Raw genomic sequence first — 16,350 nt, 5'->3', positions numbered from 1 at the left:
GATGATGGTCTTTAGTATGTAGCTGATGATTGATGATGAGATGTTTGTGTTGTTCTGTGGAGATCATTCAAGAACTGAACCTGTTAAACACAGAGACCTGCTTCAGATTTCATCGCTTTAGTTATGACGCACTTATTTAAGATCGTCCTCCAGTCCAACCTACTGAACGTCACTCTAACGCGACATACAGTACACATGACACGTTGACTTTTGGATTTTAACAAGTGGCTAAAAAGTCAGATCTGTTCTCAGTCAGAGACTTTCAGGATCATTTAAACCTTAAATTTAATCTCATGTAGTCAGGATTTAAACTCAGGTTCAGTTATTTCAATAAAACCATCCTGAGACATTTAGAACAATCGAAGCGTCGGAGCTCAAGAACACGGAAATGTCTGCTGTGACTGCGTCGCTCTGCTCGACTTTGCTGTTTGTCGGCCTCTTCGTGTTTGTCTCTGCAGGTGAGATTCACTCTGTGGGACAGAGAGGAAAAGCATCAGTCTGCTTTACATGTTAACAACATTTCCTGAAGATTTATTTTCATATTGATTCAGTTTTTCCGTGTTTGTGAAGGAGACACGAGGCTGGGTGGAGTCTGTGTGGACCTAACATGTCGGTGTGATCAGATCTCACAGAGACAAAGAAGGATCTCTGTGAGATCTCACACATTATGTTCATATTATCAGGATGTGTTTTTGTTTTTGGAACAGAGTTATTGTGTTTTTTTTCCTACTTAGTTTTTATTCTGTTTTGACTTTTTGTGTTTAGTTTAATTTAGTTTCCAGATGATTTTCTTCTTTCAGTTCAAGTTTTATTATTTATTGCTTTAAAGGTTTTAATAGTTTTATTCTTTTTTATTATTACTGTCTGGAGGTTTTGTGTCAGAGGCAAGATTTAGGAGCATCAGTCCACATATTACAATAAAAAGCAGGGACATCCAGAGTCTCAATGAACTCGACCATGTATAGGAATTTCTTTTACTTATGTATTAATCACATTATTTTATTGTATGATGCCTTGGTGCCACTGGATTTTAACATGTCTCACACTCATACAGTAAGACAAATGGTGGGGGTCTAGTAAGGAAGTTGGGGGAAGCAGACCACTCCACAGGAAGAGTCTTTTGTCTCTTTGAGGTCTCTGGGAGGTAGCAAGGGAGTGTGAACCTTAAGGTGTGAAATAGCTGAGTACTGCCTTTGGTTCCTGGGGAAGGTATTTAACCATGTTAGGCTCAGGGAGACTGTGCTGACCGTCTGCCCCGCGGTCATGCAGGCTCTCCAGAAGCTTGGTTGTCTGTTCTTTGGGGATCCACCCAAAGAACCCTTAATCGTGTGTCATGCATCATGTAGTATACATGGGGTAATGAGAAGCAATTAACACCTCATGACCGGCTCCCGATCATCAATGGTATGATTGCAAGAAAATCAAACCTGTTTGAAATCCTGGTCACCCCTCGTGGAGGTATCGCACTTTTGAAGCAGTGCCATGACCCTGCATTGTGACCTATGAACTTCTAACCCCTGCGATTCAGTCGTGCAGTTTTTAGCAGGAGCTGAATAATGGGACTGAAAAAAATCACACACTGTATGCTCAGCTTTAGGATATATTTTGATTTGAGTTGCTGTCCTTTTGTCACAAGATGAAGAACAAGATAGAGATAAAGAGGCAGAAGATTTGCTTTGGTGACCTCTGACGGGAGCAGCTTAAAGAACACATACAGAATAAAAGGCTATCATCTAATAACAGATCTTTGTCTGGCTGCTGTAGAAGTGAACAGTTGTACTTTGACCTTGAACCTCTCTACTCTGTGTTGTTCTCTCTTTTAGACAAGAAAAACATCACAGCTGAGTCGGGACAGAGCGTCACTCTGACATGTCGAGCTCCAAACAACAACAATGACATTGTAGAGTGGAGCAGAGCTGACCTCGAGCCAAAACATGTCCTTGTGTACCGGGGTGGGAACTTGGTTTCAGATGAGCAGCATCCATCTTTTAAGGACCGGGTGGATCTGCAGGGCAGACAGATGAAGGATGGAGACGTGTCTCTGATTGTGATGAATCTGACAATAAATGACACTGGAACATACGAGTGTCGTGCGTTCACAAGTGGAACAAATTGCAGGAAGAAAGCAAATCGCAGTGTCGAGCCCATCAGCATCATCAACCTTCATGTTGATCCTCCAGGTGAGTGAGTAGAGTTGAGTGTGTGTGTGATCAGAGGTGAAGCTGCTTCCTGGTTGTTGATGTTTGTTTCTAAAGATGTTGTTGATGAGACTTTGTAGAAAGCAGCTGGTCTGAGTGATGTGATCAGAGTGCAGTAGATAATGTCTGACAGCAGTTTGAAGAGGAAATGGATTCTGTTCTGTTCTTCACTCATCACCTACCTGACAGCTGACACCTCACACCTGTTTCTCACCTGCAGGTCAGCCAGGAGGACACACAGAGGATGGAGGGAAGGAGGGTGGAGGGAAGGAGGATGGAGGGAAGGAGGATGGAGGGAAGGAGGCTGCAATCACTAGAGGACGTCCTGGTCTGTCAGTTTTTGGGGTGATTTGTGTTCTTATAGCTGCTTTTGCGATCTGTGGAAAATTGAAAAACCAGAATTCCTCACTTGCTTCACCTGAACAACAGCAAGCCTAAAAAAAGGAGGAGGCTGGATCTTTTGGACTCGTCATTGGTCTTTCAGTTGTTGCTGTGGTGTTTTCTGCTGCTGTTGTTCTTTTTTTTATCTATAGAAAACATAAACAATGTAATCAGGACTCACACCATCCTCCCACTGAACCAACTGAAATGTCTGAAAGTTTTCTAAACTCTGAATCTCCTGCTGCTGAATACAATGACAGAAATGACCTGGAAGCAAACAACTGTCACGGACACTCCAGAAGGATCCCTGATGTCACTCTGACACTTGCTGACTCCTCAGGAAACAGCAGGACTGCTTCCAGAGAGAAACATCAGAGTGCAGTAGATAATGTCTGACAGCAGTTTGAAGAGGAAATGGATTCTGTTCTGTTCTTCACTCATCACCTACCTGACAGCTGACACCTCACACCTGTTTCTCACCTGCAGGTCAGACAGGAGGAAGAACAGAGGATGGAGTCAGTGGTCTGGTAGCAAGTTGGTCCTTTTGGTGCTGGGTTTGTTGTTGTTGGAGTGTTACTGGTTTTATGATCAATAGAAAAACATAAAACCAGTAGTTCATGTTCTAAGAGAACATGAACAACAAAACTTGTGAAAAAATCAGGTCAAAATTCATAGCAGTATACATAATCACAAGAAATTACACTAAATATTCAGTTCAGTAGAAATGTTTGGTGATTTCAAGGAAAAATGTCATCCATTAAAAATAACTGGAAACATTAGTGATGGAAAATATGTTTAACAAATTCACGACACCACTGATCACTTATTTAATGTGCGCTTTAAGGCACAGCTGCCTAAACTAAGTGTTGGTAATTACTGAAATACATTTTTATGTTTCTGTGATGGCTAATCCACCACTAAGTCCAAGCTCTTCAATAAACATGACTATTTATGTGACATTTTGTTGATCTTTTGCATGTAACCTGCCAAGGGACTGAAAATGCAAATAAACTCTAAGCTAACTACACTACAATGCGTATAAAGGTCCCTTTTCAAACTAAGATAACGATAAACTTGATTAATCTTGAGAATCAAATTTCACAATAATGCAGTATTTCTCTTTCATATATAAAGGTTTACCAGGACAGCGTATTTTTAAACATTTCAAAAGTAGCAGCAGTGTAATAAGAACGAACTGATGTCAATCTGTTTTATTTATTTTATTCATTATTGTGTCTCTTTGTGAAGTTTGATAGTGACTCTATGAACTACTCTGTTCAGTCATCATCAGTGATTTCATGGGATTTGCTGATAAGTTGGGAAGTCCACTACATGTATGTATTTAATGTCCTGTATGTTACTGTATGAGCGAGTCAGGCTCAGCTATTTGTAAAATCAAACTTGTTCTGTGGCGTTCGAACAGCACAAACTGATCCTGTGTAGAGATCAGCTGTTACAGTATAATTGCACACACGTACTGAAACAAGTGAAGACAAAAACACTGTGATGACATCAGTGTAGATGGAGTGTTCTGTATTATGAACCCAATGAGAGAAGTATGCTCGACTTAACTCCAGAGGGAGCTCATATCATTTTAATTTAACTTTCAAGAGCTTTTCACATATTGTTGATTCATCTCCTTTAATATAATAAAATGCTTCATCATCAAAAGTTCTCCATTATGTGAGTCTGTCTGTTCATTGCTAAAAAAGTTTTGCATAATATTTTTATTAATTTAGTCTTTGTTGTTTCTGAGATTTCACTGGTTTTATTGAAGACACTTTAATGCTACTTCTTTACAGTTTTTGCCCGTTGCTTGAACACTATAAACCCATGCTTAGACTAAAGTAACACAACGTGAAGCTGTTGTTACCATACCTCAAACACATGTACCCCTACCTTAAACAAAAGCGCTGCTTTGCACCCCAGTACCAATCATGCAACACACCTACTCCCTCATGCAACACACATGGTCCTGCATGCTACACTCTATTACATACATAAGACACTTCGCTCACAAAATGAAATCTCAGGGTGCCATTAGGAAAACACATGTATCCAAAATACAAAACACATCGGGTAATTGCAACCACTCAAATACACACCTGAAGGCACCTACTTGCAAAACCGAACACCAATTAGCCAACTACAAAAAGCCCTCAGCGTAGCCATTCCAAGAACTTTGCAAGCATGGATGGAGGGAGAGCAAGAGGATATTTACCCCGGTGCCTAGCGGGAGAGGACATTGCTTGCGATGTTGATGAGGTCCTGTGGCCAGACCCCAACAGACGGCGGGATCCATGAGCCCACTTATGCACAATTGTCATGGTTTTTTGTGTTCACAGTATAGTGTTTTTTCTATTGCAGTACTATTGTGTTGTTGTTGTTTTTTTTTTTGCTTTATCTGAATTCATGGTACTGCAATGTGCAGTATTGAGTAGGTCTATTTGCGTTTATGATTGTTTGGAAATGTGTCCCCTGTAAATGTGCCTTCTGAATAAACAATGGGAATCAAGGACTGCAGTGTTTTATGTACAGCAGACTAGTGTGTTCCCCCTGATCTGTGAGTGTTTGCATATGATGCAAGTATGTGTCATTTTGTCAACAGAGTTACATTTTGACAAAGGAATGTTAGGTTTTGACAGCAGAGTTTAGGTTTTGGTCCACATGTAAGTTTTTGTAAGCTTACTGCGTAAGCTGCGTATTTTTGAAAACGCAGCTTCTTCTATGCGTTTTGGCCTTTCGTCCACATGTAAACGGCCTTTTGGATCAGTGAATACTGAAATTTTTATAAACTCCCACCAGGGTGGAGATTTTCGAAAGCTCGTTTTTGCGTTTACATGTGGACGAGGAACGCTGAGATTTAGTCACACAACGTCAAAGGTGTGTGCCTTTTTTTGATGTCACGCTGTGCACCACATTATTGCTAACACGAGATGAATTTCTACAACAGTGAATAGAGACAAAAGAAATTCTAAGTGTCCAAACATCAATAATCTGCCTGGGTGGACGGTGCAGACAGCTACCTGCTAATTAGAGCTCAGTAACATTCAAATAAAATCCTAGGATTTCACTCACCAAAATTGGAGCACTTCTTGAACGGTCTTTTAGTTCAGTTAGCCACACAGCAGCCATATTACTGGTCAGATAATTGCATTAAAAAGGAAAGCAGCTACAGATGCCCATGATACCATGCTGTCAATCAAAGAGGACACACCCCTAATAATGAAAGGGTTGGGCTTTAATACAAATTTAAAATATATTATATAAATAAATTTAAAACAAAATCTCCATCTGAGCTGCAGATACAAACCTCAGTCCTGGAATTAAACTTGAAGAATTGGATGCTTTAATTTGAAGGACTGAATCAGAATGTTTATTCAAGAATAGGGGAGAGAGGAGCACTTTATTCTCCATCTGGCTGTTTTTCTGGCAAAAAATTTTTTTTGTTTGTTTTTAACCCTTTAAGACCTACCATGGAACCAAGTCTGCCAGAGCTTATCTTTATATTTTTACATGCTGTAGTGCCATTTGTGGGAGTATTTCAAGTTGCTATATATCAATACAACCATCACATCCCAAATTTTAATAATATGTCTGCATTAAGTCTATAGTAACTACATCAATTCATAAAAAGTGCAATAACTACAAAAAAACATGAAAATAGTTTTTGTGTTTTTTACATATATTCAAACGTTCATCCCTCAAAACTGTAAATAGAAAAATGATGCATAAAGTAGTTTCCAACCACAGGAAGTTTATTTTGAGTGTCTTCATAATTTTGTTTTTGAGATACACCAATTTTTATATACTGCAGGAAAAATGAAAATAAATATAATGCAGATTTGCAAAAAGAGAGCATGTGCATCAAAATAAACTACTTCAGTGTAACTTGAGTTCAACAGCCGATCAGATCGGCAAAGCGTGTCTCTGGAATATTGTGTTTTTGTTGCTGCAACTGCTTTTTATGCAGTTTTTGCAAAGCCACATGTGGAAGGAAACCGTGACCTAGGACAAGCTGAATGCATTACATGTAAGTACAATTCCTCATATGCAAAAAAAAAGAAAAAAAGAAAATATGGTTGCTATGGTTCTACTAGGCTTTAAAAATAGTAATGCAAAACCCTCTAGTGCCCTGGAGAGTAACAGCACCCTCTAGCAATCATTTCCCTGTACCTTATTAAAATTGGTATATTATTGTGAGAAGTATTATTATTATAACCTTACTTCACCTCAACATGTTTTTGAAATTAAAAATATTGAAGTTTATGGATCTTATAAAATACAAAACGGCAAAAATTATGTATAAAGCTAGATACAATATGTTACCAGGAAATATACAGAGGATGTTCTATGACAGAGAAGGAGACTATGAACTAAGGGGTAAGTTGAATCTGAAGATTCTTAAAGCACGGTCAAATGTTAAAACCTTTTGCGTAACTATTTGTGGAGTAAAACTGTGGAATAGCTTTACTGCAGAATTACAGCAATGCTCAGGAATTGGCAAGTTCATAAAGACACTTCGAAAATTACTCTTGGAAGGATACGATATTGAAAAAGACAATCACCCATTGTATGTATAAATATGTCAACTCGTATTTAAATTATAAATATCGTGCCAGCCTTGTTGATATAAGTTTTCTTGTGTATTGTGTGGAATATGTGATGAGGAGATTTAGGTAAATATGTGGGATTAATAAGATGTTGAGCAGGGGTAGGAGTTAATAAGTATGTGCATACTTCTTCCTACTCCTTTTCAGACCAAACAACTGTTATCTCATGTTAGACAAATGTGTTTTATTTTATTATATTTCTTTCTTGTTTGTCTGTACAAATACGTGTGTGTGTAAATCTACACATATATTCGTATTCGTAAATGAAAATACATGTAGACGAGTATATATTGTTGTTTTTTTTTTTATTATGTCTGAAATAAATAAAGATACAAATACAAATACTACTGACCATAAACAACACTCTCTGATTCCTTCTCCTTTTCCCTTCTCTGACAGCCTTGCAGTGTTTCAGCAGACAGACACTCAATTTTCTGTCCAGTTATTTTGAAACTTTTTCATAGAAATGAGAAAAGAGAGGGCAGCACGGTGGTTAGCACTGTTGCCGCACAGCAAGAAGGTCCTGAGTTCAATTCCACCATCAGGTCTTTCTGTGTGGAGTTTGCATGTTCTCCCTGTGTTTGTGTGGGTTCTCTCCGGGTACTCCGGCTTCCTCCCACCGTCCAAAGACATGCAGCTTGTGGGGATAGGTTAATTGGTTAATCCAAATTGCCCATAGATGTGAGTGTGAATGGTTGTCTGTCCCTGTGTGTTGGCACTGCAACAGACTGGCCAGGGTGTACCCCGCCTCTCGCCCTATGACAGCTGGGATAGGCTCCAGCGAAAAGGATAAGTGGAAGGGAATGGATGGATGAGAAAAGAGTATTTTATTTAAAGCTACAATAAGATGTGAGGAAGATGAGACTAAGAGACAGATGACTGATAAAAAAAAAAAATCCCATTAACATTTGATCATGTGATCAACCGCTGTGGCTACACACACTCGGAAAAGGAGCAACGACTTAATAATGTCTGTGCACCAGATGCCATTACATGTCTGGATGTGACAGAAAACCACATGTGATCTCTGAAATTTATGTTTAAATTAATTAATCGATAAAAGTGGAAACTTTCAAGGAAAACGTCAAGCACAACAGAGGCTGTACCTTATTTTTTCTGTGCTGTTGTTATTTTGGAGTAGGGGTTTATTCTAAATAATAACCACAACCAAACCTGAACAAGTCAAATTTTCCATCTAAAACCTTTTTTAAACCCACAAAACCACACGAGAAAAACAAATGAAATTAAATTTTAATTAATCCTGCAGAGAAACCATATTTCTGCCACAGAAACAAGAGAGAGATCCAACAAGCATGACTAATATCTAAATAACAGAGAAGCTTCTGAGGACATAAAACATAATAACAACGTAATAATAAAAGTTTTCAACCTAAAAAACCAGCTGTCTTCTGATCTGTGTTGCAGGGGGATTACAGACCAGCAGCTGGACGTCAGTGGTTGGACTGGTGGACTACTTCAGTGAAGAGTAGACAACGTCTGGATCTGGTTTAACGCCTGAACACAAACACACACAGTTAAAAAACAGGATTACAAGCTGGAAACAATTAGCTCATCACCTGCATTAAATGACATTAAGAAGTCAAACTCTCTCCACCTCGACAGAATATTTCTCTGACAAGCTGAGAAGTGAGATTTTGAAACGGGGACCATCACCATAGCTGCAGCATGTCTGCAACACCTGAGAGTGAGCAATAACATGCGTACAGCATACCTGTGTGTATGTGTGAGTGCACATGAGTGAGTGTGCGTGTGTGTGTGGATGTGTGTGCGTGACAGTTAAAACACTGTGGGTGTAGGTAACTCCCTAGAGGTCATAAAACCCATCTCCCTTCCAGACCACAGTTATCCAGTTACAAATGTTGAGACCCCCACCCCAGCATCCTCTGGGGAATTTCCACTCAGTGGGGGAGGTCTCCTACAATCTACTCCTAAGTTCACAATACAATCAGCCTTTATTATATTAAGGGCAGTATCAATGTCTCTACAATAGTTCTACATTCTATGATAACACATTTCTAAACTCTAAAATAAGCTAAACACTCCTACACAGGATATATTATTAATAACTTTAAAAACAATAATTGGAATTGCAAAAGTTGGAATTTATTTTTGAACTGTTAGTGACTTATTTTTTTGAATGGTTAAAGATGTATGCCACTTAGATAGAGAAAAAGAACCAACCAATGTTCATCCAGTAGATGGCTACATGTTACAGATATCATGTCCAGCAAGTTCACAACTTTTATATTTGGCTCTTTGATGGGAAACTGGTTGTTATCAAAATCTATTTCCATTGTACAGGATTTCTCTTTGTTAAATCAGACACCACAAAAAGATGTTATGTAACCAAATTTAAAGGAGCTTGTTTGCTTCTTTCAAAATATTAATTTGTATTGCTGGACTCCAGGGTATGATGCATGATTCAGTTTATTCTGGCTCTTGGTGCAGCCCCTCACTTGTTTTAACCCCCCCCCCCCCCCCCCCCCCCCCACACACACACACACACACACACTTCTTGTGATTATGAAAATTCACCAAGAGAGGATTTGGGTGCAGCTACTGTCCCTGAGGTGAACATTTTAAGTCCCCCTCTTTGATTTCATATAAATTAAAGAGTAGAACAATAACTGGTTCACAGGGATTACTTGTGCATACACTAATGTAATTATTGCAAATGCTGGTCATATTTGATATGAATATGTACCACGAACAGGATATAAATGACAGGAAATCAAATAAAAAGAAGTCCAGTTAAAAAAAGAAAATGAGCATTATCTGAATAAAAAAGTTGGCTTCTGTTTGGTTCTGCTTTTATTGTGCGGAATGTTCATTTTTCCCCTCTGAAAATACAATGTCCAGATGGTTAATTGAACATGCATTAAGACATACAGAGCAGCTGTACCTGGGCCTTCTTGTTCTGATGGTTTTTAGCCCATGACTGATGCCTTCAGTTCTCATTGCTGAGTATACAGCGACTGATTCTGTGTCTGCAGAATAAAAAGATTTCAGTTACTACAACAGAATGACTGCTGTTACATTACTGAACTAAAACAAAACCTCTGTTATTAATTTGTTTTATGCAGCAGCATGAAAAGAGTTAGTGATGTTTTTCACAAACCACAGCACAAACCACCTAATCCTAATACCTCTGCTGTGAAACACACAATGACCACGTAGAAGTGGGGGAGAGTTCTGTGAAAAGGCAGGTGGACGGCCGCAAAACTGGCAACTTTTTTTTTTAATGCAGACTGACACGCTTCACCACAGAGCACAAAGTAAGCATGTTCTCACACCAGGAGGAAGCTGCAGCTGGGGTTTTAAAAAGTTCTTGTATTAAAGGACTGTGTGAGCTGATTTTGGCAATTATGTCTCATTAACACAGATTATAAAATATTAACTAGCACAGATATGAATCAAAAGTCCCAACACACCTTTCATTTAGCACATACGAGGAGGGTGAATCAATGCAGTAGCACCTTTAAGGTTACATGTGTCCCTAAGAAAATGAGCTGCAGGTTGAACAAAAAGATATTCTGTTCCTTCTAAAACAGTAATGATCACCATTAAACCGCCCGATCTGTTCCTACATCAATATTGAAAATATAACTGTAGTCAAATCAAGATTCTTTGCTTGAAGCCTCACAGACAGTGTATTGATGTTGACACACACACACACACACACACACACACACACACACACACACACACACACACCCTGTGGTGTTCCCACCAATGCACACAGTGCTAATTACTAAATATTAACAAGCTAATAAGATGGTAAAGATGATGAATTATACTATACCATTTCAAAGGTTTTAAATTGTTAGATCAGCCTCAGTTTTAGCTGTAAACTGGAGCTGTACCTCTCATCTTTGATTTGTTTTCCTTGTCTTTGATGTCTTCTGTTCTTGCTGTTGAGTAGACTGCATCTGTATCAATGCCTGCACAATAAAACACATATGAAGAGCATCGCTGTTGGTTGTGCAGCTGATAATAGAGCTCTTTGTAGACTATTGGCTGCTGCAGAAATCATTATGTGAACAGGAATCAGATCTTTTCATTTAAATTATTTAGTTTAATACAGTCAGATTTAGAATTTATATCTAGATGCTTCTAAAATGTTGGTATCATCTAAATATAAAGCACTTATGTATAACACATACATATTGCTATTTTTATGATGACAAACAGGAAACTGGACGGCTGCAGACCCATTAACATCTGTTAACCACAAACCACAGACAAACAGTTCAGCACACAAAGAACAACACTTGGTGATATACACCCAAACACACACACACACACACACACACACACACACACACACACACACACACACACACACACACACACACACACACACACACACACACACTCAAAAATAATAATAACAATTTTGATTTCAGGGTTAAACTTGAGCCCTAATTCTGAAATAAAGAATGTTTGTTCCTAATCATTCACCATTTTGTGTTTATCTAACTATTTATAATGCATAATCTCTTTAGTCTCTTAAGCCCCAAGCCTACCTGATCTCCTGCTTTTTGCCCCCGTATCAGGGGGCGTTGGGGCTTAAGAGGTTAATCGTCTATTATATTGTATAAACTATTATGAAAACACAGTAATATCTATCAACTTAAAACCAAGTCTAAATCATTGGAGGTTAGACAGTGTAGTCTTGTAAACCATGTTGCCAATTTCCAGCTTACAAACCAACAGAAGATTTAAAATCCCGTCTTTCCTAACAGACCTCACTAAGCAGGCACACAGTTTTGTAACATTGTTGCTTCATTAACAGGTTAATTCACCGTCAATAAAATCAGTAGGTACGTACACACACATATTTATATTGAGTACAAACTCTAAAAAAGCTCAGACATCCGAATATCAACTTTACCTTTCCTATGAATATATCTCACTACCAGGAGAGCAAACGCAATGACTGATCCAGCAGATGACAACACAGAGAGAACAGGAAGGGAGAGTGATGAAGGGATGGATATATCTGGAGGTGTGGTGGTGTGTTCCCCTAAAATAAAGCAAACACAGTCAATAAGTTGTCGTCACATTGTGAATGTTGAAAGCTGCAGAAACACAGACAGGTGAGTGTGTCACCTGTGACAGTGATCCAGCTGGATGGAGACTCTCCATGACCGCTGATGTCACACTTGTAGAGGCCTTCATCAGACCTGGAAACATGCTGGATGGTCATGTGACCTGTAGGCTGCTTCCTGATGAGGGAGCCATCTTTATAGAAAGCAGCTGGGAGGTTGGAGGGAGTGGTCTTTGTTTTACAGAGCAGAGTGACGTCATCTCCCTCCATCACAGGGAGGACAGGACTCTGCAGGATCACTGATCCACCTCAACACAGAGACAAACTACAGCATTTCATCCATTTACACACAGCTTCATCAACACTAACTCCACACACTCAGCTTACCAGTGACTGTCAGGTTAACCATGTTACTGATGGGACCCTCTCTGGACTCACACCAGTAAACTCCACTTTCCAGTGTGTCAATATAACTGATGTTACAGGAAGAACCAGCTGGTTTTCCAAATCCAGCTCCACACTTTGCTCTGGTGTCTGTTGTTGTGTTTCTCCTCAGAGTCCATCCAGCAGAGCTGTCGTCCTCCTCACAGCTCAGAGACACAAAGTCATCCTTAAACAACTGAGAGCTGCTGGGACTCACAGTCAGACGAGCTGTGAGGGTAAAAATGACATTGCCATTGTTAAAAGGATGTTTTGCTGTATCTGCATTGCAACTATCCATTTTTAAAGATCCAATATGCAAACATGAACCCAATCAGGTCATATCAGTGAGCATTTATTAGGTTTAAACTGTGACAGAGGAAGGTTACTGACCTTGGTTTGTTCTGTAGCTCAGCAGTGACATCAGAACTAAAGAAATAACACTTTGAGGTGAACATTCTTTTTTTTGAAAAGCCCATCCATGCATAACAGAACCAAAGAAGGTGCTCACTGTAGGAGTGGATGCTTTATTTTATCATCTGTCACATTTCCAGTTTAGAAGCCTTAGATGATGCAATAACATGCTATCATTTTTTAGCAAACAGTACAGGATAAAAAGAAAATGTACTTTTTTTTATAAACTGAGAATATTGCTGCAGATTTTACTTTTTTGTCATATTTTTCATGGATAATTTGAAATGAAATGATTGCAGACTTAATGAAAATATGAAAAATGGAAAATTAAGGTCTATGTTAAAGCCAGCTGTGAACACTCTTTTCCTCAATAACAGTGAAAATCTTTTGTGTCCATCTGATTTCATGCCTGTGTTTGCCTGTCTTTATGTTGAGTGGGGAGCCAATGTGTTGTGACTAATTCGTAAGGTTGTAGACAGGTCTGGCCTGGATCTGGTGTCAAGCCAGCACTGCTGGCTGACTTCTGGCGTGATCAGTGGTCTGTCATTCAGATGTGGGCCAGACCTGACGTAAATGGCACGTTTATGTGATGCCATGCCACATCTGGACCGATTATGATTTGGTTTATGTGGCCCAGGCTCATAGAAAACTGTCTGGCCTGGATCCGGCATCAAGCTGGCACGTCTGACTGACTGGTGTCATGGCTCGGTGTATATCAACCAGATTGTTTCCAGGTCTGGCAATGATGACACTATTTATGTTTTCCTATTTTAGTTAGAAAACCCAAATGCCATGTTGCAATACTATACTGCTATGGTAGCCAACGTTTTTAAATGTACACATTATCCAAATCCTAGTGACGGTTTACTCATGTTTACCACTGCGTGGCTGTAGCTCAGGGGTACAGCAAGTCAGCTACTGATCAAAAGAAGTGTGTCTGCAACTGGCCTGATGCTGGCCCAGATCTGGGCCACCAAAGGGCCGTCATTCTTTGTGGTATGTGGGCCATGTGTAAGCACATTGAGTGGGCCAGTTTTGCTATGTGCGATTAAGCACCATCTCTGATTGTGTTTCATTATGTCTTTGCCAAGCTCTCTATTAATGATAAGAAACAAAGGGCCACGTTGCTCAGACAGGGATCTGCAGAGAGAAAATGTCTTGGATACAGTTACTGAAGAGTAACTGTATCCAAGTTACTCTTGGATACATTGACCCACTCATGTTTCACATACTGTTGTTTTCTCAACAGACAGAAGCTACACTGAACTTTGGTTGAAAATATGGACGATCTGACTTTGCCTTGATGGGCAGGAAAGCTTAACTTAAAAAGCCCAAAATGTTTCTTGTGCTATTGGGACTGAAGTCCAAACACTTGTGTCTGACTATCTGTTTTTAAAATATGAGGAATCTATTTTGTAATCTGTTTAGTCTTCATTTGGGACAACTTCAGATATCTGAACTCATGGGTCCCTTCCTAATTTCTTAGGTTTTTGTCACACTTACATGTTTCAGATCAGTAAACAGACTTAACTTGTTTTGGGTGTTTTCTTTCACCTCAATTTGTTGTCAGCAACATGTTTCAATAAAGTTTTGATGAGAAAATAATGAATATGAAAAATATTAATTAAATAATTACTTTAAAAAACAGCTGATGAAACAAACACAGAGATTCTACTTACAGAGCAGACACAGCACAGATGTTTCCTTCATCATCCTTCTCACTCATTTGAGCTCTTTTTCATTTCTGTCACTGACACCAAGTAAAGCCCGCCCTCTTCCTCTGAGAAGGAGATTTTCTATTGGTTCAAACACAGCGATGTGTACAAGTACACACACATACACAAAACTCGCAGCTAAAAACAATTTCCATCTAGTTAAAGAGGAAGAATTGTTTAAATGACTTTCTGGTTCAAACTGGAACAATGCAGGAGAAGGACTCACAGCTTAAAGCCTTTTATCTTTTTCTCTTTCCTCGGTCTGTACATCCTGTTTTCATTTCCCGTGTCTCAGTATCTCACACCAGACGGGTGAGCATGTCAGGTGAGGAAGATTTATGAGGAGATAGGAGGCAAGGCAACAAGGGTTTAACTAAATGAAGTGTTCTCGGCAAGGAGTCTAATTTTAAAGTGATGTCATGTCTAAAAGAAACTGCATCATAAATTGTTGGTGTAGCCCTGTATTAGCCTATGATTTTATAATGCTAGGTGTAAGATTTTATACATGTAGTCTTCCTCCCTCCATAGTTCCAGCTGTGTCCCACACACTTCTTTTTACACAGTGGAGGTAAAAACTCTTGTACAGGATGTAAATGACCTTTAAATTTGGTAAATATTTTTACGTTTGTTTGAAAGGTACTTCGGTTTTATTTTAAATCCAGGCTTTTATTCTGAAACAGGAAACTGGCGCAAAACCGTTACAGGGCTGTTAGTAACGTTTCTTTTAGGATATGGTAAATAGTGTGCCTTAAAGTGAAAAATATGTACATTTACTTTGCCAATTAGTACCTGGCTGACAGTGGCACAAGGTTTGTTAATGTTTCCTTTAACGGAATAAGTTACATGCAATCAAAATGTCGTTTAATAGAGTTTATGTTGTTAACCTTGACCTTGACCTTTATGTGTAGTCGTAAGTTACTGAGGTGATATAATGAATTGAGTGATGTAAATTTGATGTATATGCTATATGTGAGCGGGAGAAATTTGTTTCCTTTGATCTTATGGTATTAATATTGCTGGTTTTGTTTTGCTCCTAGCTCTTACGGTGTCTTCACTGAATGTTTCAATAAAAACATTTCCAATAAAACCTCTGTGAAGCATCAGTATAAGAGACCATCATTCAGCCAGGGATGCTACACAGGATATACCTGTACATCCTCCATTGTGGGCCCTGCTGCATTATGGAGCATTATGGATGTAGGAGGCCTCAGAGTTTAAACACTTTTTATCTCGTCTTGAAAATCAAGCAAAACTGTAGAACCTTTTCTCCACAGGTATAATGACAATTTATTTTCATCTCAAATCATTTATTCATTTAAATATCTTTTTTCATTTTCTCTTTTTAAAGACATGAGCAATGTTGTAGATGATCATGCCACACTCTAATAACACCCTACATTGAGTCACTCATTTTAAATGTGTTTGTGTTTGTAGCATAAAAGTTCTGCACACATTCAAGTTTGTATCAAACGACGATTAAAATATTTCTTGTCACAGTGTTGGTTTGAGAGAAAGTCAAACAGGTTTTTTTTTCATTA

At 38.9% G+C, this 16,350-nt stretch overlaps 2 protein-coding genes across 3 annotated transcripts; one reads left to right on the top strand and one right to left on the bottom strand.

Annotated features, from left to right (window-relative positions):
- The first annotated feature begins 201 nt into the window (after positions 1-201).
- Positions 202-3,071, top strand: LOC308406795 (putative butyrophilin subfamily 2 member A3). 2 transcript variants are annotated; one of them, XM_080898021.1, is made up of 3 exons: positions 202-458; positions 1,824-2,180; positions 2,419-3,071. In XM_080898021.1, the coding sequence occupies exons 1-3, from the start codon at positions 389-391 to the stop codon at positions 2,634-2,636; spliced, it is 645 nt and encodes a 214-aa protein (XP_080754147.1). In that variant the 5' UTR covers positions 202-388; the 3' UTR covers positions 2,637-3,071. The 2 variants fall into 2 exon arrangements, 1 of the variants encoding a protein (XP_080754147.1); XR_013973588.1 differs by lacking the exons at positions 202-458; positions 2,419-3,071 and adding an exon at positions 1,266-1,404 and having other exon boundaries at positions 1,824-2,142.
- A 5,354-nt stretch (positions 3,072-8,425) lies between these two features.
- LOC308406725 (low affinity immunoglobulin gamma Fc region receptor II-like) lies at positions 8,426-15,075 on the bottom strand. The gene is made up of 8 exons (XM_080897909.1): positions 14,777-15,075; positions 13,077-13,112; positions 12,651-12,914; positions 12,326-12,571; positions 12,108-12,239; positions 11,077-11,154; positions 10,116-10,200; positions 8,426-8,707 (listed from the first exon to the last, which is right to left on the bottom strand). The coding sequence occupies exons 1-8, from the start codon at positions 14,808-14,810 to the stop codon at positions 8,701-8,703; spliced, it is 882 nt and encodes a 293-aa protein (XP_080754035.1). The 5' UTR covers positions 14,811-15,075; the 3' UTR covers positions 8,426-8,700.
- Positions 15,076-16,350: the final 1,275 nt, after the last annotated feature.

Source organism: Rhamphochromis sp. 'chilingali' (genome assembly GCF_963969265.1).
Source record: "Rhamphochromis sp. 'chilingali' genome assembly, chromosome: 1".
Taxonomy (NCBI): Eukaryota; Metazoa; Chordata; class Actinopteri; order Cichliformes; family Cichlidae; genus Rhamphochromis; species Rhamphochromis sp. 'chilingali'.
Note: the sequence above shows the minus strand (reverse complement) of the source record. Positions and strands in the feature narration are given on the sequence as shown.

Coding starts and splice junctions, on each gene's coding strand:
- LOC308406795 (XM_080898021.1), top strand. CDS start 389: ATGTCTGCTGTGACTGCGTCGCTCTGCTCGACTTTGCTGTTTGTCGGC. Junction 459..1,823: donor CTTCGTGTTTGTCTCTGCAG/GTGAGATTCACT, acceptor TCTCTCTTTTAG/ACAAGAAAAACATCACAGCT. Junction 2,181..2,418: donor CCTTCATGTTGATCCTCCAG/GTGAGTGAGTAG, acceptor TCTCACCTGCAG/GTCAGCCAGGAGGACACACA.
- LOC308406725 (XM_080897909.1), bottom strand. CDS start 14,810: ATGATGAAGGAAACATCTGTGCTGTGTCTGCTCT. Junction 13,113..14,776: donor ATCTGTGCTGTGTCTGCTCT/GTAAGTAGAATC, acceptor TTATTTCTTTAG/TTCTGATGTCACTGCTGAGC. Junction 12,240..12,325: donor CAGCTGGATCACTGTCACAG/GTGACACACTCA, acceptor GCTTTATTTTAG/GGGAACACACCACCACACCT.